Here is a 25747-nt window from a genome sequence, read left to right on the forward strand (position 1 = left end):
GTTCCACTTACTTGAGTGCGCAGGTTAGGAGGAGCTCACACTATAGTGGAAGGACTTAGGGAAATGTGGCTTGTGTTCTGGGGAGAAAAATGAGCGGTTAGTGAGCGGTTAGAATTCCCCCCCGACTGAACAAATACACGCGGGGTCACTCCTGAGCGACACGCAATGCGGGACACAAAACGCTGCGCACCCTCTTCCATTTCCATCCCGCTACAAATCCCATCCCGCTACAAACACGCTGCTTTACTGTTTCATGGAAAGTGTTATTTTTAAGTAGTTAGCAATCATTTCAGTGAATTACTTTGCAAAGGAGAAATTAAGCAACAGACAAGCATTAAGCAGACATGGGCCAGATGTGGAACTCTTTGCCTCTCTGATCCAGTCCCCTGCACCTCTGCAATGACTTCTAAGTAGGCAGATAAAATCAGTTCTTACTGCGGAAATGTATTGCCGGTTAGGAAACCTCGATTTTTCCGCGTTTGGAGACCTCAGGCTGGAGCGATTCTTTGTTTCCTGGAGGGAATACGGTGAAGACGGATCACAAGGAGAAGCAGCGTCTTCTGACAGGCTGTCCTGGGGAATACCGGACACACAACCACTGTCAGACCCGCTGGACCCAGCGCCCGACACGCACTGCGAGGACCCCGAGCTCTCGGTGGCTGAAAGAGAGAGACAGCTCAGCCATTAGATCCAAGCCGGCCACGTGACGGACATCATGCGATGAGCTCACTCGCTGGCACTCGCTACACGAGGCTACAGATAAGTGATGCACTCACTCATGGAGGGCTGGCTGCTACTCGTCTCATTCTCCAACTCGTCTTCTTCAAGACACATGCTGGTCTCGAACGACCTTTTGGAAGGAAGTACCCCCGGAAGGAGTGTTTGGTTGATGTACATGTGGAGGTTCAGGGGTCCCAGTAAAGAGGCAGAAGAGGGTCCGCAAGCTGCCGGTGTAGAGCTGCCAGCACTGGACGCTTGACTCCTTTTGTAAGGATCGGAGTGGTCAAATAGGGACACTGCAATGGAAGCCCTTGTTCGTGCTCCTAAAACCAGACAAAAATAATATTCGTTAACAGCCAGACCTAAAAAACCGGGAGCCCGAGAGCCACTCGAGTTACAAAATGCAACACGCTGCACCCCGATCCCAGGCAGGACAACGCACTATTCCAAGTACAGATCATTACATCATACCTCTGCCCTTCATGATGTAATCGATGGCTCTGTTATTTATCGCCGCATCACTTGGCTTTATGTCCAGGAATGGCTTGTTCCCAACTCCCATGGATACCATCTCCTGCATGCGGATCTCTGCGTGAAAAACAACTACTTTTACAAAAGGAACGGGAGCGTGAGGAGCTCACACCACGGCAGCACCGCCATTTAATGACCAAATAAAACCTCATTTACCAAACACTTCCAAAAAACCTGTTTTTAGCTCTGGTAGCACAGGTAAGGAGACGAGCGCCTTATTATTATTATTATTATTATTATTATTATAGGCAGAGCAGAAAACCCAAAACACCAGCTTCTTCCTCGGCGTTTGCGCTTTATGATAAGCGAGAGCCCTTTCCTCCGCCCTCGGTTGGGTGGCTGGGAGCAATTGGGGTTCTCTTACTTGTGGGTCCCTGAGTGGACCTTAAAAGGAGCTGCAGGAGGACATCGAGGTGCTTTCCAGCAGTTTCTATTAGTGGAAGCTGGTCCAGTGAGTGACTTTTCGAGGAAGAGGCCTTCATGCACATAGATATCGAGAACTCTTGCCAGCTGGTAAGGCTGTCGAGCAGTCTGTATCATCGAATGAGTCCAGTGTATTCGGGGATACATGAAGGGCTGATGCTTTATTCCGTCCGTTTCCAAAACGTCACCCGGCAGCCTCTGATGCTCTTTCCCATGTCTGGGGTCTACGGTATCCCCCCCGGGTCCAGTTATTCGGACGATAAGAGTGCAAAAGCCTTTATCCGGTGATTGAAGTTGCGAGACAGACCCTCATTCCCTCTTCAGGGTCCTTTTGTGCATCTGAATCTGGCTGCCGGCAGGTGAGATGCGGCTGTTTGCTAGACCGGGTCTCTCAGGGACAACGGTGGCACTGATGAAAAGTCACAGCCAGTCAATGATTCTTCATATGATAAGTTCTGGAATCTTCTCTGAATCCGGTGTACCTCCAGCGACTTTCTCCTGCTGCGTTTACAGTCTGAGGTTTGGGATTACGCGTCCAAGAGTCGGGCTTTAAAGCTCTTCAGGAAAAGTCTTCATGCCGACGAACCTAAAGACGATGCCGTCCCCTCTGGCTGTACGATGAGCGCACTGGAAGCTTTCTCTGCGGTGGACCAATTGCATGATCGCTTGCGTTACCTGCGGGATTATATACTCGTCTTCTATATGAACCAGACAATTGTCCTACGTACCATGCTTCGACTTCAAATGACAGCCCCGGTCTTTGAGCGCCAGCCCCGGTCTTTAGAAGGAATTTTAAACGTTTCAATCCTATAAAATGATTTTCTACGGCTCGGCGCGATACGCAGTATTTCCGGTAATTATACAGCTAGCGCCCCGTGCCGAGAGAACGTCACCTTTATTGCGGGTCGCCTGCTGCCACAGGATTTTGGCGATGTCCCCCGTCCAGGCCTGTTTGGTTTCCGGGCCGTTGGACTGTAGGATGTAGGTATCGCTGGATTTACGCCTCCGGAACCAGATTTCAAAGCGCAATCCGCTGTCACCGGAATTCTCCGTCAGCCCGATGTCTGCCGTCTGCAATCGATAAAATACATTAGAGCAGAATCCCTGACGACATGCGATTCACCCGGTGGATCCGCCGCGGCGCTGGGACACGTCTGCCCCTCTCGCACTAGGATGTTCTTCTTACTTTAAAGGAGCGTTTGTAAATGAAGACGTCGAGGCCACCCTCTATTCTCTTGGGTTTGCTGAATAAAATGAGATCCTCGAAAAGGAAGACGTGTCTCTGGCATTTCTTTCGCCCCAGCCAGACAGTGAATTCATCCTGTCTCACCAGCTGCCCCTGTTCCTTCAAATTTACCTGTTTCCCAAAAAATAAAGGCGACATGAAGCACAACGGCAAACGGAACACAGACCTCGACTTATTCTGCTCAATTCAAGTCTAGCAAAGCCTGAATATTTCCAGGAAAAAAAGGAACTGACTCTCAGCAGAGGTGGTAGATGGCCGAGCCAGGCCTTCCGTTTGCCGCACTTACATCGCAGTCTCTGATGGCGTCCATAGCTAGCAGGTCATTGCCGTGGCGGAGCTGAAACTTCACCATTTCCTCGGCGGCTCGCAGGTAAACGAGCTCCTGCTCTTGGGCCTCCTCGCACTCCTTGATCAGGTCCTTCAGTAGTAAGGCATACTTGCTCATCCTCTGGATGGGCTTCAGCAGATACGAGGCGAGGTCCATCTTGTCTCCCAGTTGGTGCTGCTTGTTCTGATAAAACACACAAATTAATCAAACGGCGTGGAAGCAAAAGAGAATGAATGATATTTTATGATTATAGAGCGGCAGACGCCTAAAGACCGTGAGCCATCAGTGAAGAAGCACTGCATGTCAAGCCCAAATCCGTTCCACCTGTGGCCAAGCAGAGATTTCCCTCGACCTCCAGGTGATGACTTTGTTTCACTCCGGTTACCTTGAAAAAGACGTTCCCGTGGCTGGCGAGTAACGCGTCTGACCGAGGCTTGTTCTTGCTGTATAAAGCGTACATCCCAAACTGATCCTTCTACAGAAGAGGAGTAAAAAGAGGAGCTCTAAACATCTAGTAAAAGGCATCTAATCGGCAGAATATTTCTCAGCCATCAGATTCAAATTTTAACAAAGAATTTGGAATTTATCAGCTAAGCTGAAGACTTATTTCTTTAATTAGATGCATTTATACATATCGGGGCAGATCACAGGGTGGGGTGTTACAGAGATCCCCAACATCCCCACTAACGCGACATTTGGAAAGTCACGGAAACGTAAGAAAAGAGCGTTTCCCCCGCGATTTTCACGTAGTTCGGGGCGGCTGTGGCTTACGTGGCGGAGGAAGCAGTGGCTGACTCTCAGCGGATGGTTGCAGCAGCTCTCAAGCTCCTTTAGAAAGTACTGACTGTGGAAATCCCGAAGCTTCTCTAGGTTCCCAAAGATGATGCCCCTCTTCCCGCGCAGGTCCTGAGGCAGGTCCAATCTCTCCATCTCCGGGAAGTAATTCTCACTGATGTACCACAGCGACCGCACATACTCCCTCTCCGTGGTGACCATCTCATCAATAATGTGCCGGAGTTTACTGGAAGAGAAGAGCAGGTAAAGAACGGCGCGGGGAAAGGCTTACTGAGTGCAGCAATACCCCACACGCAGGGGTTTGTCGGGCTGTTTGGGGCTAAAAGGCCACATTTAGGACGTGTGCATTTGGTCGTCCTGCCCTGACGCCCTTTTCGGCACTAAGTTTACCGTCACGCTTTGTCGAACACTTTGAAATTTTCTGAACGGAACCGGGGCAACCGAGGACCGGAGCTCTCCTGGACAGCTTCCGCAGCTCACGGATGATCTTTGTAAACAAAACACGCACATTTCACACAGAAGCCCCTTACCTGCTGCGGCTCCGTCCCTCAGCGGACGAGACGCTGCTCCTGCGTTCGCCGTGGAGTCGTTCAGATGACCAGTCCACCGGCAGGGGCTGGCGGGGAGCGCAGGGACGGTCTACTAACTCGGTGCTACTCACTTCCAGGCCTTTGATGAAAACGCCGGTGTTGCCATGTCTGGCGGGCTCACTCAGCCTCCTCTGGCACCCGTAAGTTCCTCCTTCACTGCAAGGGAGGTCAAAACTCTGTGCCTTCCGCAGCATGTGCCTGGTGGGCGGCCGAGCGGGGGCGCTGGGTGTGGAGGAGCTGGCTGCTTGACGGGGGAGGAATTCGAAGGGAAGGTCTTCCCCAGGGATGCTCTGCAGTGACATTTTCCGTACCCTGAAGGCCGGCGCCAGCACAGAGGCAGCAGACGGCAAATGGCTGCTTTTATACGGGGCTTGGTCACCCACGAGCTCTGATCGGTTACCGAGTACCTGCCCCGGCTTCCTCTCCCTGGAGTAGGGTGGGGGGCTCAGTAGCTGGCTATGGAAATATGACACGTTGCTCTCCTTCTCCTCTGTGCTATCGGAGTGCCTCCTCTGTGCACCGGAGCCCGCAGATCGCCGCTCGGCAGATAATGCCCTTTTCGTCCTTAGTGCAGCCTCCAGCTTCTTTTCAAAAACGTGTCGGGCCTCCTGGCACTTGGACCACGCAAACCTCCACTGCTTGGCACCTTTTTCGCTCTTCAGTTCACACGCCAGCTCCCTCATTTCCTCGAACTTCTTCTCCCCGATCTCGGGGTGCTGCGCTTGGTATCTCTCCAGACCCTCGAGGGCGCCGCCGCACAGATCGGGGGAATTACAGTCATCCAGGCTGATGGAGGCAAGGCGGCGCATTCCTTCCAGGGCCCATTCATACGCCTAAACAACAAAAAACACACAATCATTATTCAAACGATAGATACGAGACTCAGATCTGCGTCAGAGGCCATTCAGAGAAAACCCTCTCTCTACATCACTGAAAGAGCGAGGCACAGGGGGATGTTTTGCGAATAAGATTTATCCCCAACGATATTGGCTGATACTGGAAAGTTTGGTGTTCATCCAACACATGAGGACATGAAGAAAACAAGCAATCCTTTATATGCCCCAGCCGGGCACTGGAGGACACAGCAGGGGCTGTTCACAGGAGCAGCGCTCCCACGTACCTGCCGCGTCCCCCCACAATACCGGATCAGGGGTCACAGAAAGCAGCTCTTACAGGGTAGTCTCTGCACACATTATAAATATATATATATATACACACACACACACACACACACACACACATATCACAAGCCTTCCACTTAACTTAGCGGAAAGTCCGCTTGGCTTTTTGTTTCTGGAAGCGTTGCCCTGTCGTCGTGTTTCGTGTTTCCTCACCATATCGATATAAATCAATAACCGATAATAGTAATTCTCTGAATGGCTGATTGTTCACGGAGCGGCTCCGTATTGCTGCCGCGATGTGCGTGTAATGAATGAGGTAATGAATGAGGTGACACGGCCGGGTCTATTCCCACTCACCAGACAATGAATAATAGCTTGGAATGACAATGGCTGCTCCAGTATCAGCGTTAGATACACACAGAGCACACCCGCGGCCCCCACGGCCACTCTACGCCCCCTCCCTTCAATCGCATGGTGTAACCGTGTGTTAGATGGAGGGGTGTTTTCTGGATATTTCTCCGGAGGGGCCGGCAGCAGGGCAGATAAGTCTGTATTCTGTATATAAACATATACACCGATGGCAGGACCCGGCAGGACTGGGCTGAAGTTTGTTCCGGGGCTATTAAACTTCAGTGACTGACTACATAATTGCCCCAGCGGCCCTCTTGTATGGCGATCACATCTGCTCGTAGAATGAGACAGATGCACATCCTTTTCATTCCCATTCAGCGTCGGGGTGAGCGGAGGCCACACACTCGCTTATGAATGAGGCCAAAGAAAAGACACCCGTAGCAGCTGCGACAGACATCGGCTCCGACGCCGCCCGGGAAACGCTCTCCAACCATCGCCCGACGCACGGACAGGTACTGGGAGAAGACACAGGCCGAAACCCCGTAACATTACACGGGACATGACTCTCCTTGAAGCGGGTACTCGAGGCTTGGACCGGTTACTCGAGGCTTGGACCGGGTACTCGAGGCTTGGACCGGGTACTCGAGGCTTGTACTGGGTACTCGAGGCTTGGACCGGGCACTCGCGGCTTGGACCGGGCACTCGAGGCTTGGACCGGGTACCCGATGCCCGCCACGGTTCAGTCGCCCAGTGTGGTTTCCGGCTCAGTGAGAAATGCTCGGGGATAGAGGCCGATTGGCGGCAGGAATTTTAATTCGGCTGAAAGGAATTAGCGCACGCGGAGGTCCTGAAAGGGGAAGCCGAGATCTCCGATTCGGGGCAATTCAGGAGAGCCAGGATTTGGGACAAAAGTCCGGCACATATTTCTCCCAAATGAATAGAGCGTCTTATAGACCCCCCCGCGGACTAACACGGCAGGGAAACATCAGAGAAGGACTAAAGAAGCCCGGAAAGGATTCACAGCGAAGGATGCGCCCTAACCTGTCCCCTACACGGCAGATCCGACTCCGGGGGGCCGCGTCTACAACCCCACTCCCTATTCAACCCCAATCAAGGGGGCTGAGATGTTTCCAGAACCAAAGCAGCTCATTATAAAGACCCAGGAGACACAAACCCGTTCCACGTAGCTCCCCGCGTCACGCACGGCCCCCCGATTAACTACCTCCAGTATCTGCCAATCCGCTGCCACTATGGGGCAAATAACCACCCGGAGGGCAATTCTGAGCACTTGGCATACATAGTAAGACTTATCTATACAGGCAAACTATAAAACACGGTCTGCAAACACAGCGATAGTTCACAGGATTAGGAATACATCAGGAAAGGAAGTCCCTGGCCCAAAGAGCTTACGCTTAGATCCTCCTGAGGCTTAACCCTTGCATAGCTAATTGGACATTTCGGCTACAGCGTGGCCATCATATAGCACATGGCAGGTAACGGCCCGCTGAGGCACCCCAGACACTATACGGCCGGCAGATTCCGGTCCCAGCGCGTTACCGGACCCCCCTGTAAGTACACTGCTGGCCGTGTAACGGTGGGTACTCACCGCTCAACGGTTCTGGAAACCGGCACGGATTTAATCCAAGCGCCAATTATACACCAAACCGGTTTCTGCGGGATCACAAATAATCAGCTTCCATGGGAAATGAGAGCGGCGGGAAGTCAGCCTTAATCCACCAGCCAATGAGACGAGCTTACCGAGCGGCGCTAGTAATGAGATCCAAAGATGACAAGTTCCCCCGACCCCGGCTTCTACACGCCACCCACACGCCACCCACACGTCACCGGATAAAGGACAGATTTTAAAATTTTGCCCCCTCCCCACCCTGCAAATGTAGAATTCACCCAAACGCATTTAAGCAGGAGATTCGTTCTGGGAAACCCACCTCGAGCTGCCGGCGACTATGTGAGATACTCACTACCAGTTAGTTCCGGCGCGGGTTCAGTCAGATGAGACCCCATGCATGCATGCGCAGAGAGCACTTGGCTTAAAGCAGCCAAACGGTGGTGCAAAAACAGGACCACGGAGAGGGGGTTGCACTGCAGCTTCTCCCGCAGATAAATGACTATTTCACTTTTCCTCTGCCTGAAAGAGCATTCCACTCCCATTACCCTCAGCCACCTGCGCCAACGCACACCCAGCCAGCGGCATTTGGAATTTATGATAAGCAGACTGTAAGCTCTTGGGTTCAGTTCACTCCTGCGCGAAGACACCTGTGCTGTGCGGCGTTAGAAGTTTAATGTAAAGCCGGTGGGTGTTCGTTCGGCTCGCGTTCCAGTCGGACGCTCCATCAGATCTTCACAATGAGCTTATTACTCGACCCCACCGGCTAATGCTGAAATCTCTTAAATTCAACCCAAATCTCCAACACACAGAATTTCATTAAACTAAAAACACCAGAAATGAAAGAAAATAAAGTTTTGCTCCCACGGTCTCTGCGATTCTCCTGCTCCTCTCTACACGCACCGACCTCACCCTCTCTCTCGGACAATCCCTTCCGTACCTGTGTGTCGGTGGACAGCATGTCTCAGAGCGCCGCGGCTGATGCTTCTCTTCTCCTGGCCGGCGAGAGGACTGAGGGGCCGGCGCCCGCCGCCTGCACCCTGCCAAGCCCAGCTATTCACAAGCAAATGTGAGGCAGCCGAGCAGATGGGCAGCCCCTGGACCAAGAGAAAGGACTGCCGGGGGATGGTCTGAAGTCTGCGAGAGGGGGAAGGGGAGCTCAATAGACACTGGAGTAACAGGCGCTGGCATCAGAATACACTATCCGGGGTATAAAACGCTCCGTATAGCGCGACCCACCCCGACACTCCATCCTCGGCCCCCTATACGAGCCATTTCCCCGTGGGGACCGCAGAAAGTCCAACACCTGCCCAAAGGCCAGCTGCAGCGCGCCCCCCTCTTTACTGGAGCATCCCGAGGCACTCTTCAAGTTGCCCCGGATGCAGCCCCCTGGGAGGATATTCTACATGGAATTACCCCACGGAGTCCAAGAACCAGCCCCCCCTCACCTGATATCACAATCTATCTCTGCGCCTAACAACTAATGTGCTGAGCATCACTGAGCCCATCACGCCGAGCCGCCACATGCAGGGAACATTCTATAGTGTTTTCACCCTAAAGGGCATGAAAGACACTAATAATCCACAGTAATTGGGTTCACAGGTCCTACAGAAACAGAGGACAGCAAATAACAGAATCGCCTAAATTGAAAGACTAGGTCAGAACCCCACGAAGCGGACGAAAAGGGAGCAGAAAACTCAAAATATCTGTCTGAAATTCGTGGGCCCACATTCACTCACGCTCTCATTCACTCACGCTCTTATTCACTCTCTCACGCTCTCTAAATGTTTCCCTTCTCTGTTGATCACTTCTGCTTCCTCTATCTTCTTCCTTCTATCTTCATCCCTGCAGACATAACCCGGTGGGATAATCCAAACGGGATGAGGGCGTCACAAGTGCAGCCATTCTGGCAGAAGTTACCTCCGGGGTATGTCTGCGGAGATGAGGAGGAAGATGGAAGAAGAAGATGCGGAAGTGGTCGGCAGAGAAGGTAGGGAAACATTTAGACAGCGTGAGAGAGAGTGAACGGGAATGAGAGTGTGAGTGAGAGAGTTAATGGGAATGAGAGTGTGAGTGAGAGCGTGTGAGTGTGAATGGGAATGAGAATGAAAAATGAGAATGAGATCTGTCCGAATTGTTTTTGGTCCATTAAATAATAATCCTAATCCGCGTCTCACTTCTACTCTATTAACAGTCTAAAGTTACATGTAACATGTTACACGCATTACCAGCTCCGGCCAGCAGAGAGAACATTTCCTAATTCCAGACACAGGGAGCACAGAAAACACGCATGTTACAGGCAGAAGACACGCAATACAGAGGCGTCGCGTGACATCCGGGGGAGACATTCATAAAACAATATAATACGTCTTATGGACAATGTCTGTCTCAACCCTTATTACACCCGCCTGGCAGTCACAGGGTTACCCCCGACGAGCTGGTAACCCGCACGGTGCAGAAGACATACAGACCACCGGCTAGAGGGACAAATCATGCAAGAAACCCGCTAAACCGGAGACAGGAACATGAATACACAAACCTCAGGCTCCGAGCCCAGCAGCCCTGACCCCGGGCGATAACGGCCGGGACGTCGTGTTATGAGTTGCTAATCATAGCTGCGTGTTTGCCACTGACCTTGTCGAAGAACTGATAGAGCCGCACCGTCTTCTCTAGCCTGCTGCGGGATTCCTCCAGCCGCGCGCAGAAACCCCAAACTCTCTCTCTGTACGTCTGCAGCCTCCATCTGTGCTTCTGGAAGTCCGGGGACGAGAGGCTCTCCCATCTCTCCATGGACTTCAGGATCTCCTGCCCCCGTCTGCAGTATTCCTACCATCAAACACGATACGGGTGAAAAGGTGGCCAACGAGCCGAGTACCGCAACCAGAAAACGAGGTCCCTTCCTCAACCTTTCACTAGCCAGGCGGCGGCCCCGGGATACTTACACACGCCACACCATCCAACTCCCGGAAGCGTCTCTGCGCCTGGAGGGCCACTTCCAGAGAGTCCTCCGTAACACCGCACTCACTCAGTAAGCGCTCCCCAACGTTCTCAATCCAGCCGCTGATCTGCAGATCACAAAGACTACGGCTCAGGATCTTACGGCACCTTTTATACAAACCTCAGAGCGGCGGAAAGACATCCGCCCGGCATCCTCACCTCCTGAAACGTCTCCTCGAAGGCCTCAAACTCCATCACCAGCTCCATGTCCTGAATGCGCTTGTTGGATAGCTGAGCGAGGCTGTGAACGCGCTCGTCCACCCGATTATACAGCTCGGCAGCGGCGTCCACCGCGTCCCTAGCAGAGCGACACCAAGAGACGTCAGGCGACCGGAGCAGACACTCCGCACACTTCACCGAGCAGGGCCACCGCGACTCACGCTCACCTTTATCTCACAGGGAGGATTTATAACAGACTCGCTTATTTTGTTTAAAACCCCGAATATAAAATAAAAACGGTGTTATCTGTAATAATGTTGCGCACGGAGGGGCGCGCGGCTCGGTCCTGCCACCCTCTCACAGGGGCTCGTCACCGGCCCCCAAACACACAGCCCTGGGAAGTTCAAACACAGACGATACATTTACAGTCGCTGACCAAACGGGAATGGCATGTTTGACTAGAGAGGGAGGAATGCAGGGGGCGAGCGCATTAATGAGTAGCGGCCAGGCGTTTGTGAGGGGCTGCCCGCTGCTCATGGACGTCAGAATGCGTCACAGGTGACAGCGTCCATTACTAACAGCTACAAATACAGAGGGCCGGCACCGGCCTCTCTATCACCGCCGGGCAACCAGGAGGAGATCCTGAAATCCGGCCCTGCATGGGGGTCCCGGAGGGAAGCATGTGACAGGTGCACACAGGATTTTGGACATAGTGGCAGGTTTAATAGGGCTCCCCATTTGATCAGGGAAGACCCCCATTACAGCTCGCTGCGTCCCCCGTTACAGGAACTAACGCCCCTGGTGACCGGTTACGGAACAAACTCAGAGCTCCAAAACTTCAATGAGATTCCACACACGGCGGCGGCGTCCGTCTGGCAGATAACCCATCACCCCTGGAGTAACCCCTCCACGCTCAGGTCACCAGTACACGAGACACCCGCTTCCCACTATCCATCACCCCCCCCCCACGCGGTGTGTAACATTTCATATATTCACGAGAAACCCACAGGGGCCCCAAACTAACTACCGGCGCATGCACGTTTATATTCATACACATCTAGGTTCACAAACACGCAAGTGCTCGGCACTCACCTATAATCCTCAGTGACCGCGACACATGACTCCTCCTTCCTCAGCCGTGCAAGGATAGCTCCACCCTCTGTCTGCAGCTTCACCAATCGAGTGTCTTCTAACACCGTCCTCATCAGCTGCCCAAATTTCTTCAGGAGTCGATTGGCTTCCTAGAGACGAAGACACAGCGCCCCCCACAGGCTGCAGTGAAATAAATCTTGCGGGTCGGTGCGACTGGTAGAGGTTAATGAATGAAGTCACTCACCTCGGCCCTGTCTGGCAGAGCGCCAGCGTGCAGGTTCTTAATGGCATTCTGTAGGAATGTACAGGCATCACGGCACGCCTCCTGCATGTGCTCCAACTTCTGTAACCATGGAACAGAGACATACTATTCACATACGTACGCCCGGTGCAAGGAGACATACCATTCACATATGTATGGCCGGTGCGAGGAGACATACCATTCACATATGTATGGCCGGTGCGAGGAGACGTACCATTCACATACATACGCCTGGTGCAAGGAGACGTACTATTCACATATGTACACCCGGCATGTGGAGACATGCTATTCACATACATACGCCCTGCGCGAGGAGACATGCTATTGACATACATAGGCCCAGCGCGAGGAGACATATTATTCACATACATATGCCCAGGGTGAGGAGACATATTATTCACACACATATGCCCCGCGAGAGGAGACATATTATTCAAATACATACGCCCCACGGGAGGAGACATATTATTCACACACATATGCCCAGGGTGAGGAGACATATTATTCACATACATACGCCCGGCGCGAGGAGACTTTGTGATTATAAGAAGATTACGCAGGGACAGGTCGGGACGGACACGTGGTTACATACAGTTAGCACGTGTGATACGTGTATTTGCTCTGACAGTCCAGCGAACTGGATCCAGCCAGGAGAGACAGACGGACGGACGGACGAAGTCAGGACTCACCATTCGAAACGCCAGCCAGTCTCTGTGGCAGTACGGGAAAGATCCATCAAACTCCAGCGGCAGCTGAGAGGCTTCTATATGCTTGTGCAAGGACTTTGTGGATGTGAGGAGATCCAACTGAGGAGGAGAAAACATCGAGAGACTCTTACAGGGAAAGGAAACAGCTGACTCTCCTCACACGAGGCGTAAAACAACAGGGGATCTGCTAACCGCGCAGCCCTCCGAACAATGGCAGGAAAGCGGGGTCTGTCTATACAAGCGATAGCACGTTTTGCAACGTTTTGGGACAAGAAATGACAGCCGACTGTTACACCAACGTGTACCCGCTCTGTACCCCCTCCTCACATCAGCCTGCCAGGAACCGGGCGATAGGGCAACCTACAGGGAAAACGCGCTCGCTGTCACTATCACTGAAAGACCGAACAAACATATTTATTAGAATCTGCCCCTTCCATGGGGGTAACGTGAATGTACACTGCGTGCCTGTAGACTGCATGTATGTAGACCGCGTGTATGTAGACTGCGTGTATGTAGACTGCGTGTATGTAGACCGCGTGTATGTAGACTGCGCGCAGGAAATGCCCCGGCTTTGAAATCATCAGTCGGAGAGCTGACGGTTTGAGGGTCAGAGGTCGCAGCAAACATTGTTCACCCTCAGCCGGCTCTAATGATCCGAGAACAATAACCGAGCACGAAAGCTGCCAAATTAGCCGCTGCCGAGTGTCAGGCCGTCGCTGGCTCGTCACCGCACAGAAGAGAAGGTCAGCCTCAAAGCTATGCTAATTCTGACCTCGTAGCGTGGCTGCCCCCTCGGGGGATACCCCAGCCTCCTCTCCCCCCCGAGCTCCCATATGCGATGTCATAATTAAGTCACAAAATCAACACTAATGACTAAAAAATTGGATTTCAGAATCATTCGAAAAAACCTGACGCAAAACGCTGGTTACTTAAGAGTCTAAGCTAATTAGACCCGTCTGTCAGACGCGCGCGTGCGAGCGGACATGGGCCACTTACGCATATCTTTAATGCGCTGCTACACACAGGCATGTCGCTCACAACCGCCGGGTCTGAAGACATGTGGATGTACGAGCGATTCCGAGCGAGTTCTACGCACTAAACACACAAACCCTAACTTACTGCACATTACACATAACCGTGTGTTATACCCATGCTTCGCCCCTGGCCGGGATGTATCGCTAAACGCTGGAGTGGGGAAGAGGGATGGATGCCAGCATGCGCGGCTTCTTACCGGCACGCCATGCGGTTTATCCACCGACAGACTGACGTCTTTCTCCACCAGGAACAAAATGCCGTGGATGCAATTCGGGACGGCAGCCTTGGGGAAAGCCAGAAGCGAGAGTCAGCACGTCGGCTTTCATATCCGCGCACTCCCTGCGCTGAAACGAATGCTTACACCCAGCACCGGGTACATGGTCAGCTCCATTACTTTGCTTATACCCGTAATGTCAGCATTGGATCCTTGCTGCGTCCGGTTATGGAATATGTCGGTACAGATAGAAACGTGACGTTCTACATACCTGCACTCTATGAAAGGCTTTAAACAGGGCAGGAACTGGAGAGCAGCGCCGCGCATCCACCAACAGCGTCAAGCCCAGGCTTCGGCAATCTCGCCTACAGAGACAGAGAAATGTTATCAGGCAGGACTCGTCTCCCAAACACAGGCAGCTCGGGCGATACCGTAAGACGGCTGCGTACCGGGGAATCCCGTACAGATACAACAAGAGGCGTCCCAGCTCAGAGGCGTTGCAGTGCGGATTCAGCCAGGCCGTGTTCCTCGTGTTAATGATCACAACCGCTCGGCCGCTTCTGTCCCGGGTGCCTAGACAAGAAAGAGCGTCCGGATAAAGCACCGGCGACCACGCACTCACACGACTAACATCCGCTGCAATCAGCCATAGCAAGACAGTCTAACTACAAGTCCCATCATCCTCAGTGATAACACCAGACATGTATGGCGTGTAAAAGGTCGTAGACCACATATGACTAACCTGGCAGGTACACAAGGCCACTCATTAAGATTTCCACGTTCACATCGTCGGCCAAAGTGAGTACGGGCTGGCGGTGACCTCTCCTGGTGAGGACAGGTGAAGAGACCACACTGAGCCGGCGTGACGCCACGCAAACTTGTCTTTCCGGCGGCCGCTCCTGCTCCGCAGCCCTTTCTGCAAACAACAAAATGTGAGAAACATTGAGCCGGTCCCTGGAGCGTTAATCCGCCATCCGGAATATTTGTAAGGATTACCAGACTGAGTCACCGGCCCGCCGCCAAAGGGGCATTTCTTGGGTGCAAATCAACAGCCGATTGATTGTTAATGTGGTTGGGAAGGAAGGTACTTTAACTAAAGACTCTCCCTTTCTTAACGCAGAACACAGGGGGCAGACGCGGCACGGGCGAGGGGGCAGACGCGGCACGGGGCTAGGGGGCAGACGCGGCACGGGCGAGGGGGCAGACGCGGCACGGGGCGAGGGGGCAGACGCGGCACGGGGCTAGGGGGCAGACGCGGCACGGGGCTAGGGGGCAGACGCGGCACGGGGCGAGGGGGCAGACGCGGCACGGGGCGAGGGGGCAGTCGCGGCACGGGGCGAGGGGGCAGTCGCGGCACGGGGCGAGGGGGCAGACGCGGCACGGGGCGAGGGGGCAGACGCGGCACGGACGGATGGAGGGATGGACATTGTGTCTAAAGCATAATGCACGAGCGATATCCCCAGCGAGCGTTAGCAGCGGCCACCGGATCCGGCGTGATTTAAAGATGACAATAGAAAGGAAGCAGTCGCTCGGCCCCTGCGGGTGAACGGTGCTCATAAAAGCAAACAGGAAACATTTGGAAAGTTCATTTATGCCAGAAAGAAGATAATAAACCCAGAAGGGTAATACCGACACTAACTGATAGAATGCCGCCGGTTCATCCGAAATCAGTCCAGACAATAATTCCCAAATGCGGCCTCTCTCCCGGGTTAGGGATTTATTGTGGTTACTGTAGGGTTAATATTTATTTATTGCCCCTTCTAGCTGTCCTTTCCTCGGTTTACAAACTCTGTATAAGCGGATCTTACCGGTTACAGAGACGTCCCGAGCTTCCCGCTCGTCTGCTGGCTCATGGTTGGCACCAGAAAGCGGCAGCTCTTCCTCAGTCACCTCGTAGAGCGTCTCTAGCGGCGGCTGATCTTTGGCGGACTCCAGAGTCTCTCGCTTGCTGTGCTCACTGGTGTTACAGGCGGTGTCCCCCTGCTCCGCTCGCTCCACAGAACCGCCGGCCGTTACCAGTGCTGCCGGAGAGTCTCCGTCAACCTGTGAAGATCTAACGGCATCCGCATGCTCCGCGCTGACCCTGCAGGGAGCCTCGTCCGGCGGATAAGGTGCGCGATCAGCCTCCGGAACGCCAGGGGCACTTTGGTCTGTAATATTTATAGCGGGATTGGAACCACGGAGTTCTTGGGCCTCGGCATCGTCCGTGGGTTGGTTTGCAGCATTAACGTCGCCAGTCTTTCCCTCGGTGCTTTCCGAGAGACTCGGGCTTTGTAATGAAGGCACAGTTTGGTCGCCGTTAGCACGATGGACGCAGCTTTTGGAGGAGCCGGGGTTTGCCGGGTCGGTTATCGGGCATCCGCGTGTCCCGGGATGCTCTCCGACGGGTCCTGTTGAAGCCTCCTCCATATCTTTGGCATCCCCGATGCTCTCAGTAAAGCGGCTTGTGACTTCCAGTCGGGGTGATAAAGACGCGCTAAAATTAACTGTCTCTGAAGTTGGCCGTTCACAGCTCGCTGTGTTTGTGTCGGCGCTCCCGGGGTGGCTGTTCAGTGTATCTACTGATATGTCACACCTCCCTGCATTCCTCCCGCACATTGTGCGCTCTACGCTAAGGCTGTAACCGCTCGCTACGTCCGTCTCCATCCGCTCAATAAACACGGGTTCTTGTTTTGTAGACCCATCTGCCGCTCTACACCCGAGACCGTCCCGTAAATGTGACTGCACCGCTCTTAGAGAAACCTCCGTGTCGAGCCGGATCGCGTTTGTCTCTGTAAAAGTACCCCGCGTGGAGGGCTGTAGAGGTTCGGTTGCAACTTGAGCGGAAGAGAAGCAACCTTCATGGCGTGTCCCGCTCTGCAGAAGACTCTCCTCGTCGCGTGGGTTATTTCTCTTCTGTTGGTTCTTGAAGTTTGCGGCTATAGACTGGGTTAGGGACCCCAACTGAGGTCCGAAACGAGGCACTGAGACCTCCGACAACTCCACGTATTCACCTTCCATCTCACTGGGACGCCGCTCGATGTTGATGGCCGTGGCTTGGCCATCACTGGTGCACGGAGTCTCCTCATCCTGAACCATCACACCCGACGCATGCGGCTTAGGGGGCTCCCCGATGGACGGCGGGGAGGAATCCAATGTCTTTGTGGCCTCTGCCCCTTTTGTCTCTTCTATGAATTCCGGCTGAACCACCGCTTCCCATGGCACCCTGAAGACCCGGTCATCACACGTCAGCAGGCAGTTCTCTAGAGAGGTCCCCATTCTCCCCGAGTTGATGAAGTCCAGCCATTCCAGAGTGAAGATGGATGTGTAAGACCCTTCCGGGAGAACCAGCTCCTCAACGTTGTGTTGGTCCTGAGCAAGGCATTTCAGAACAATTCTCGGAGTCTTTCTCAAATAAGGCACGACCTGGAAGTAAAAGTCCCCGGGCCGGAGAAGCCTCCAGTTTATGGAAGCCAACTGCAGGACGATCTTCTCCTGGATGCAAAGAGGCCACGCGGCGTCTCGGAAGAGCAGCCCACAATACTGCACCTGAAAGAGACGAGAAGCAGTGCCTCATATTTCTAGATCATTCTGCCCTGTAATCGGCATGGTTTATACACACGGCGGGGGTCGCAGGCTGTATTAATCATCACTGATAACGGATAGATAGTCTTCGTGTCATCGAGGACGGGTGTTTGTGTTTTACCCTCTATCGTTACTCTCCTCCGTTACCCTCTATCGTTACTCTCCTCCGTTACCCTCTATCGTTACTCTCCTCCGTTACCCTCTATCGTTACTCTCCTCCGTTACCCTCTATCGTTACTCTCCTCCGTTACCCTCTATCATTACTCTCCTCCGTTACGCTGTCGTTACTCTCCTCCGTTACCCTCTATCATTACTCTCCTCCGTTACGCTCTGTCGTTACTCTCCTCCGTTATGCTCCATCGTTACTCTCCTCCATTACGCTCTGTCGTTACGCTCTATCATTACTCTCCTCCGTTACTCTCTTGTGTTACTCTCCTCCGCTACCCTCTATCATTACTCTCCTCCGCTACCCTCTATCATTACTCTCCTCCGTTACCCTCCTTTCATCCCATAACACCTTCTCCTCTTTCTTAACTTTCTCTCTGTACTGCAGCCGTCTGGGTTTATATCTCCACCCCGGCCCCCTCCGCTCTAGCGGGGCGCTAGCAAAACAAAGACAACATATAAAGCCCTGGTTGCCCTGAGGAAAAGCAGGACAATCCTCAATATCCCCCCCCGGGAGCGGCACACGGAACTCACACAGGCCTCCTGCTGCAGCCCCTGCAGGACACGCTTTGCAGGGATCAGGAAATCGATGAGGTAAGCGAGTCCATCCCCGCGGTACGTCTTCTCCACCACATCCAAAACCTGGCACAACACCGTGGCAGCCGTCAACTCGAAAGGAGGGAACAAGGAGGAGAGCGTCTTCTGAATGCAACCGTCCAGAGACTGCGAATCCTGCAGCGAGAGACAAAGAGAGCGCCGGTCAGAGCACCCGCGACCCGGGTCAACGAGCAACCCCGACCAACGTCCCCAACGAGAAAGCCTCCATCCCCGATATCACGCCTGCCACGATTATCTCCAGGCCTCAGCGTCACAGCAGCAGCGGAAGAGAGCAGGAAACTATCGGGGAGGGATCCGCGCGACACAAAATAAAGCGCTCGGCGAGAGAGAAAGGAGACAGGAAAGCAAGAATGGACGCGACGATTAAACGAGACGGACAGGGAAGCCAAACATCAGAGACAAAGTAAGACGGGCGAGAATGGAGGAGGAGGAGGGTGAAAATCAGCAACAGAACACCGAGAAGCAGAACTGTCCGAGCTGTCGCGTTCCGCACAGACAGAATCTATCCGGCCCCCGGGGGCCAGACAGACCCGGCTCCTCTATACTGAATAAACACACGACGGCTTTCACGTTCACTCTACGGGTTGCAGAAGTGTCTCCAACTAACGTACGATGCGCCTGAAGAAGAGACCTGGCCAGTCTATCTATTATAATAGACCACTACTCTCCTCCGTTACTCTCCTCCGTTACGCTCTATCATTACTCTCCTCCGTTACGCTCTGTCGTTACTCTCCTCCGTTACCCTCTATCATTACTCTCCTCCGTTACGCTCTATCATTACTCTCCTCCGTTACGCTCTATCATTACTCTCCTCCGTTACCCTCTATCATTACTCTCCTCCGTTACGCTCTGTCGTTACTCTCCTCCGTTACCCTCTATCATTACTCTCCTCCGTTACCCTCTATCATTACTCTCCTCCGTTACCCTCTATCATTACTCTCCTCCGCTACCCTCTATCATTACTCTCCTCCGTTACCCTCTATCGTTACTCTCCTCCGTTACCCTCTATCATTACTCTCCTCCGCTACCCTCTATCGTTACTCTCCTCCGTTACCCTCTATCATTACTCTCCTCCATTACGCTCTGTCGTTACTCTCCTCCGTTACCCTCTATCGTTACTCTCGTGTTACGCTCCATTGTTACACTCTGTCGTTACTCTCCTCTGTTACACTCTGTCGTTACTCTCCTCCGTTACTCTCTTGCGTTACGCTCCATCGTTACGCTCTATTATTACTATTGCTGCGTATGAAGGACACCCCAACCCACAACAGCCCCTCTCTCCGCACGACCGCGGGGGGTTAAGTAACCCGGCGTCTTTCACTGTCGGATCAGCTGCTCCCGTCACACGTCTTCATGCGAATGCGAGTAATCACATCGCGCTTAATCTCTCCCAATCAAACAATTAAGGAACCCGGCGGTGGCGGGGCGAGAGCGCGGGGCGAGAGCGCGGGGCAGATGCCAGAACGCTCCATCTCAGTCACCACGATCTGCACCGAAAAGATCCACCTGAACTCATGCAGGAGGGATTGTCGCCGCGTAAATCCCCCGAGCCATAAACCAGGACGAGGTTAAAGAGCCGCTCTGTGACGCAGAGGAACTCGCAGGGACGCGTCAGAGCGAACAAAGCCCCATTTAACCAATAATAAAATGTCTCACGCGGGGAGCTTCCTGAAGCGACTCCCACCCGCGGCAGCCCGGGGGGTTCCCAGACAGCGTGCCGAGACGCGCCATCACACAGCGTTACTGGGGGCTTCCAGGTGTCCGCCACACCTCTTTTAAAGGCAGCGGAGAGAGCGAGGGGGCCGCGGCAGCGGAGAGAGCGAGGGGGCCGCGGCAGCGGAGAGAGCGAGGGGGCCGCGGCAGCGGAGAGAGCGAGGGGGCCGCGGCAGCGGAGAGAGCGAGGGGGCCGCGGCAGCGGAGAGAGCGAGGGGGCCGCGGCAGTGAAGTGCTGGCCCCCGCACGGCGCTCCTCACGCGGCTCGTTGTTGTTTATTACAGAGCCGTTTATTCAGAGTTTCCCACGAATAATACAATGCCAAGCACTGTGCCAGCGTGATGCCCGGGGCAATAACAACCCACTGAGGGGCAGAAAGAAACGCAGCTACACGGCTACTAACCCCACATGGGGGCAACACGAGAACAACCATTGTGAGATTTTCACAAGATAGCCTTGAACTATTACCACCCTTCTACTATTTACCCCCAGGGCAGGATGAGAGTGCTGGGAGTCGGCACACCGCGCGGTATCGGTACGCCGGCCGGCAGAGAGCGTGGCCAGGAGGCGCATGCTTTATCTGCTCTCTGTTCCATAACATTGTGTTTTCAAGGCCTGGAATGCATGATGTTCCCGGGAGCCCCGGATGCCACGGCGTGGGGGCCGCACCGGCGACTGACCTCGGGGGCCGTAAGGTAAAGGAATAAAAACCATAGAAAGGTACCGTACGCCCTGGGCCGCGCGGGGTTAACGGCTCTATCACTACGTCCTGTTTAGTAGCGGTGGGCCATCCGCGGAGCTCTGTGCCCGCGGCGACTCTCTCCGGTACTGGCCCGCGTTTTGGCGGGTGTCCCGGCAGCACACAAAGCTCCCATTGTGGTTGGGGGGGGGATTCTCGCGACGCCTCCTTGTAACATATTACATATTACAGTGCAGGAGCCCGGGCCGTTCCCGACACACGCTGCCCGTTCGGAATTCCCATACCCACGGCCTCGCCAAAGGGTTAATATCCCCCAAAGCTTCTCCAAGCACCGCAGGCGCCTGGGACCCACCGGACCGGCATTCGCCGCTGTGCATGCGCGCGGCGGGGGACAGACCACGTCTGCGTCACTTAAAATGTTTCATAACCCAGCTGTGTGGTTACACCGTCATACAAAGAGTTAAGAAGCACAGTGTGCGGCGGGCTGTACATGGATGCACACAATGGGCTGATAGAGGAGCGGTTTTTCCACCCCGATTACACATTTCCCAGGGTGGGTTTAACAGACAAGAGGCGAGCGGTAAAACGCAGAGTCAGCGAGCTGGAGAATGCCCGCTTCGCCCACGCCGGCCACACCTAATACTCACAGCCGGGGTCTGCGGCCGGTCCCAGAGCCAGGAAACACAGTCATCCTATGGGAGCGCGTGCGGGGAAACGTATCGCACGGCCGGCGGTCAGCGCCTCTGCAACAAGCTTCTGCAAAATACAAGCGTGGCCCCCGACAGCAGAAGGTAACACGTAAAAAACACGGCATTGTCACCCCGGGCTGTCTGATGAAGAGGCCGGTGGGCTCCGGGACACGCAGGTCACGCCAAAGGCCAATAAAAGACATCTAAAGGCGTAAAACCCGAACGGACTTGAAACGGTTAACGTCTCGGCAACCAGATAAAGGCTAGAGTGAGTGGCGGCTCGGGGAGGAAGGGGTTAACGACAGGCAGCGCTTTCCCCAATGCAAACACGGAGCCCACATGCAAATATTGACAGAAGCTGCCGGACGGCTCTGCGTGTTGTTAACGTGTCCGTTCCCGTGACGGATAAAATCCCGCGCAGGTAACATATAGAGCAGTGCGACGCCGTTTACATACACCCCCCCCCCAGTTATCATGAGCTATAGGCCACTGCGGACTGGTCTGGGGAGGAATAACAGAAATGTTTCATCCTCGGGTAAGCATCTGTCCTACGGAGTGGATGACAGCGACCGGAGGACACGCGACCGGAGGACACGCGACCGGACGACACGCAGGACTCCCCGCCAATGCCCCCGGTACCTGTAATAAAACCCGTTTAACCCCACGACGTCCCGCAACCTCAGCTACTGCGCTTCATGACAGCTCGCCTTCCAGCACGACCCCACCATGTACCACCCGACTCTCTACCTGGGCCACCCCACCCCGCTCACACTACCCTCTGAGTGAGGTCACCGGCGCCTCGTTACACAGCGGGGCTCTAATTAGTAGCTCTCCATTTAATAGTGCCCCGAAATAAATATATCCCGCGGCCGCTCCCTGCTAGGCGGGGTCACCCCGGGTCACTCAGGCCCCGACGCGTCACGGATACCGCGGCCCTTCCCCAACTCCCAAACCGTCCAAAATAGCCCATTATATTTAGGTCAGACATCCATCCCGGGGGGGCTCCGAGGGGCTTCGCTTCTGGGAACTCACCCATCATTCACTATCTGGGGACCCCCAGGGCAGATCTGGGGACCCCCGGGGTAAGAGAGGTGGGGTCTCTGAAGCAAAAGCCCACTAAATGAGGAGCAGTCAATAAAAACAGGAGGGCCCCGGCGCGCTCCCCCGGCAGCGGTTACCATGGAGTGGAGCGCTCCCTATCACCCCGCGGAGCGCTCCCTATCACCCCGCGGAGCGCTCCCTATTACCCCGCGGAGCGCTCCCTATCACCCCGCGGAGCGCTCCCTATCACCCCACGGAGCGCTCACTATCACCCCCGCAGAACGCTCCCTATCCCCCCGCGGAGCGCTCCCTATCCCCCCGCGGAGCGCTCCCTATCACCCCGCGGAGCGCTCCCTTTCACCCCACGGAGCGCTCACTATCACCCCGCGGAACGCTCACTATCACCCCGCAGAACGCTCCCTATCCCCCCTGCAGAACGCTCCCTATCCCCCCGCGGAACGCTCCCTATCCCCCCGCGTCTTCTGTCTGTCTCGCGGCTGTTACACGATCCACCGTCTGCCGGTCCACCCCCTAACGGCACAATAACAACACCTTAACGGGAACGCGCGTTTCGGCCAACCACTCTCAGCCGTCATTCCTCAGCCTCCCCTGCACGTTACGGGGTTAACAACAACAACATGATTCGTTCCCAGAGAAAATCTCAAACCTTCCCAGCACTCCTGCGCTCACACTCTGACACTCACATACACTCACACTCTGACACTCACATACACTCACACTCTGACACTCACATACACTCACACTCTGACACTCACATACACTCACACTCTGACACTCACACAGTGACACTCACATAGTGACACTCACATACACTCACACAGTGACACTCACATACACTCACACTCTGACACTCACACAGTGACACTCACATACACTCACAGTGACACTCACATACACTCACACTCTGACACTCACATACACTCACACAGTGACACTCACATACACTCACACAGTGACACTCACATACACTCACACTGACACTGACACTCACACAGTGACACTCACATACACTCACACTCTGACACTCACATACACTCACACTCTGACACTCACATACACTCACACAGTGACACTCACATACACTCACACTCTGACACTCACATACACTCACACAGTGACACTCACATACACTCACACAGTGACACTCACATACACTCACACAGTGACACTCACATACACTCACACTCTGACACTCACATACACTCACACTCTGACACTCACACAGTGACACTCACACACACTCACACAGTGACACTCACATACACTCACACAGTGACACTCACACTCACGCAGTGACACTCACACTGTGACACTCACATACACTCACACTGTGACACTCACATACACTCACACAGTGACACTCACATACACTCACACAGTGACACTCACATACACTCACACTCTGACACTCACATACACTCACACAGTGACACTCACATACACTCACACAGTGACACTCACATACACTCACACAGTGACACTCACATACACTCACACAGTGACACTCACATACACTCACACTCTGACACTCACATACACTCACACAGTGACACTCACATACACTCACACTGTGACACTCACACATAACATGTAACAAGTCAGCAGCACCTCCGTGTCAGCAAAGAGTTAACAGCGGTTTGGCATCTGTCCCTGCAGGTAACTCCAGACAATAACCCGATCCATAGGATCTATAGATCAGCTCACAGGGGGTCCCCATACAGCCCGATTCTATAGGGGATCCGGCACATTGCGACAGACAGAGCTCCTGCTGCCATCATCCCAGGAGATCCTGAAACCTGCCGCGGGCAGACTGGCAGATATGCCCCTGTCACGGTGATCCACCCACGCGGGAGAACCGCCGGATCCCACGGATCTGCCCCGGAAGTCGGGGCCCCCGCCGACAGACCCCCCGCCGTGCCCACGTTACCATGTCCGTGCCGCTCCATGCGGCCCCCGCCGCTGCCCGGTCACCTCGCTGCCAAGTGAGCCGCGTATCCCCGGAGCGAGAGACACAAACCCTGGCCCCGCCCCGTCTCCGCCCTCCAATCGCTGGCAGAGCTCGGCCGGCCGGGACACCGCGCTGGGGGAGAGCCAGGGGGGACTGTGACGGGCGCAGAGGGGCAAATACACGGGGCAAATACACGGGGCAGTCCCCGGGGAGCACCGGTGCCGATATACCCCATCCCAGCTATCAGCGGCCCCGGGAGATATAAACGCCAGAGCAGGGCAGTGAATGGCATCAGGTGTTACCTGCCCCCCCAGCCTCATTCTACCCAACCTGCCCCCCCTCCACACATTCTACCCACCTGCCCCCCCTCCACACATTCTACCCACCTGCCCCATCCCCCTCATTCTGCCCAAACTGCCCCCCAGCCTCATTCTACCCAACCTGCCCCCCCTCCACACATTCTACCCACATGCCCCATCCCCCTCATTCTGCCCAACCTGCCCCCCCGCCTCATTCTGCCCAACCTGCCCCCGCCTCATTCTGCCCAACCTGCCCCTCCACCCGCTGGTCTAATTCTGCCCAACCTGCCAAACACTCTTCCATAGAGCGCCTGCCACACCCACGCCCCACGTCTACCGCTTTAATGTACTGGGGTAAAGGGGCAGCTCAGGCCCAGTGGCCCCCGGGGTAAAGGGTTAGAAAGCGGTAAAGCAATGGCGTTTTTTACTCGTGGGGTGGAGGGCGGCCCCCGTGGCCCCGGTTACTACGATATACATAAATACAGATATAAAGACGCGCGTAAACACAGAGTGGTGCACCGAGACCTCAAGCCCCCCCGAGACCTCGGCTGCCTACGGCATAACCGGGAATAACCCGTCCGCTGCCGAGCCGACGGCCCTCAATAAACCGCCACGGCCCTCAATAAACCGCCATGGAGCCGACGGCCCTCAAAAAACCGCCACGGCCCTCGGTAAGCCGCCATGGAGCCGACGGCTCAGGGCCAGGCAAACGGTATTTATACAGGTGCGGCTCGGAGACCAGTCGGGACAGGAATCCCATCATTACACTCGCCCAGCGACATGAACCTGTCCGC

At 54.5% G+C, this 25747-nt stretch overlaps 1 protein-coding gene across 1 annotated transcript; it reads right to left on the reverse strand.

The window, feature by feature from the left end:
- Positions 1 to 24667, reverse strand: LOC128468049 (puratrophin-1-like). Its single transcript, XM_053449819.1, has 23 exons — positions 24634 to 24667; positions 18459 to 18656; positions 16004 to 17723; positions 14938 to 15111; positions 14645 to 14768; positions 14467 to 14560; positions 14178 to 14264; positions 12929 to 13045; positions 12222 to 12320; positions 11978 to 12126; positions 10886 to 11024; positions 10672 to 10794; positions 10364 to 10555; positions 4574 to 5466; positions 4020 to 4269; positions 3634 to 3723; positions 3207 to 3431; positions 2861 to 3031; positions 2568 to 2745; positions 1192 to 1308; positions 777 to 1043; positions 436 to 659; positions 1 to 77 (listed from the first exon to the last, which is right to left on the reverse strand). Exons 1-23 carry the CDS (start codon positions 24634 to 24636, stop codon positions 36 to 38), a joined length of 5676 nt encoding a protein of 1891 aa, XP_053305794.1. The 5' UTR covers positions 24637 to 24667; the 3' UTR covers positions 1 to 35.
- Positions 24668 to 25747: the final 1080 nt, after the last annotated feature.

Source organism: Spea bombifrons, chromosome 10 (genome assembly GCF_027358695.1).
Source record: "Spea bombifrons isolate aSpeBom1 chromosome 10, aSpeBom1.2.pri, whole genome shotgun sequence".
NCBI classification, from domain to species: Eukaryota; Metazoa; Chordata; class Amphibia; order Anura; family Pelobatidae; genus Spea; species Spea bombifrons.

Excerpts from the sequence above, each read along its gene's own strand:
- LOC128468049 (XM_053449819.1), bottom strand. Across the intron at positions 12,127-12,221 it reads CTCTGCCAGACAGGGCCGAG|GAAGCCAATCGACTCCTGAA; the intron begins GTGAGTGACTTC and ends CTTCGTCTCTAG. Across the intron at positions 660-776 it reads TAGCAGCCAGCCCTCCATGA|CCACCGAGAGCTCGGGGTCC; the intron begins GTGAGTGCATCA and ends TCTCTCTTTCAG.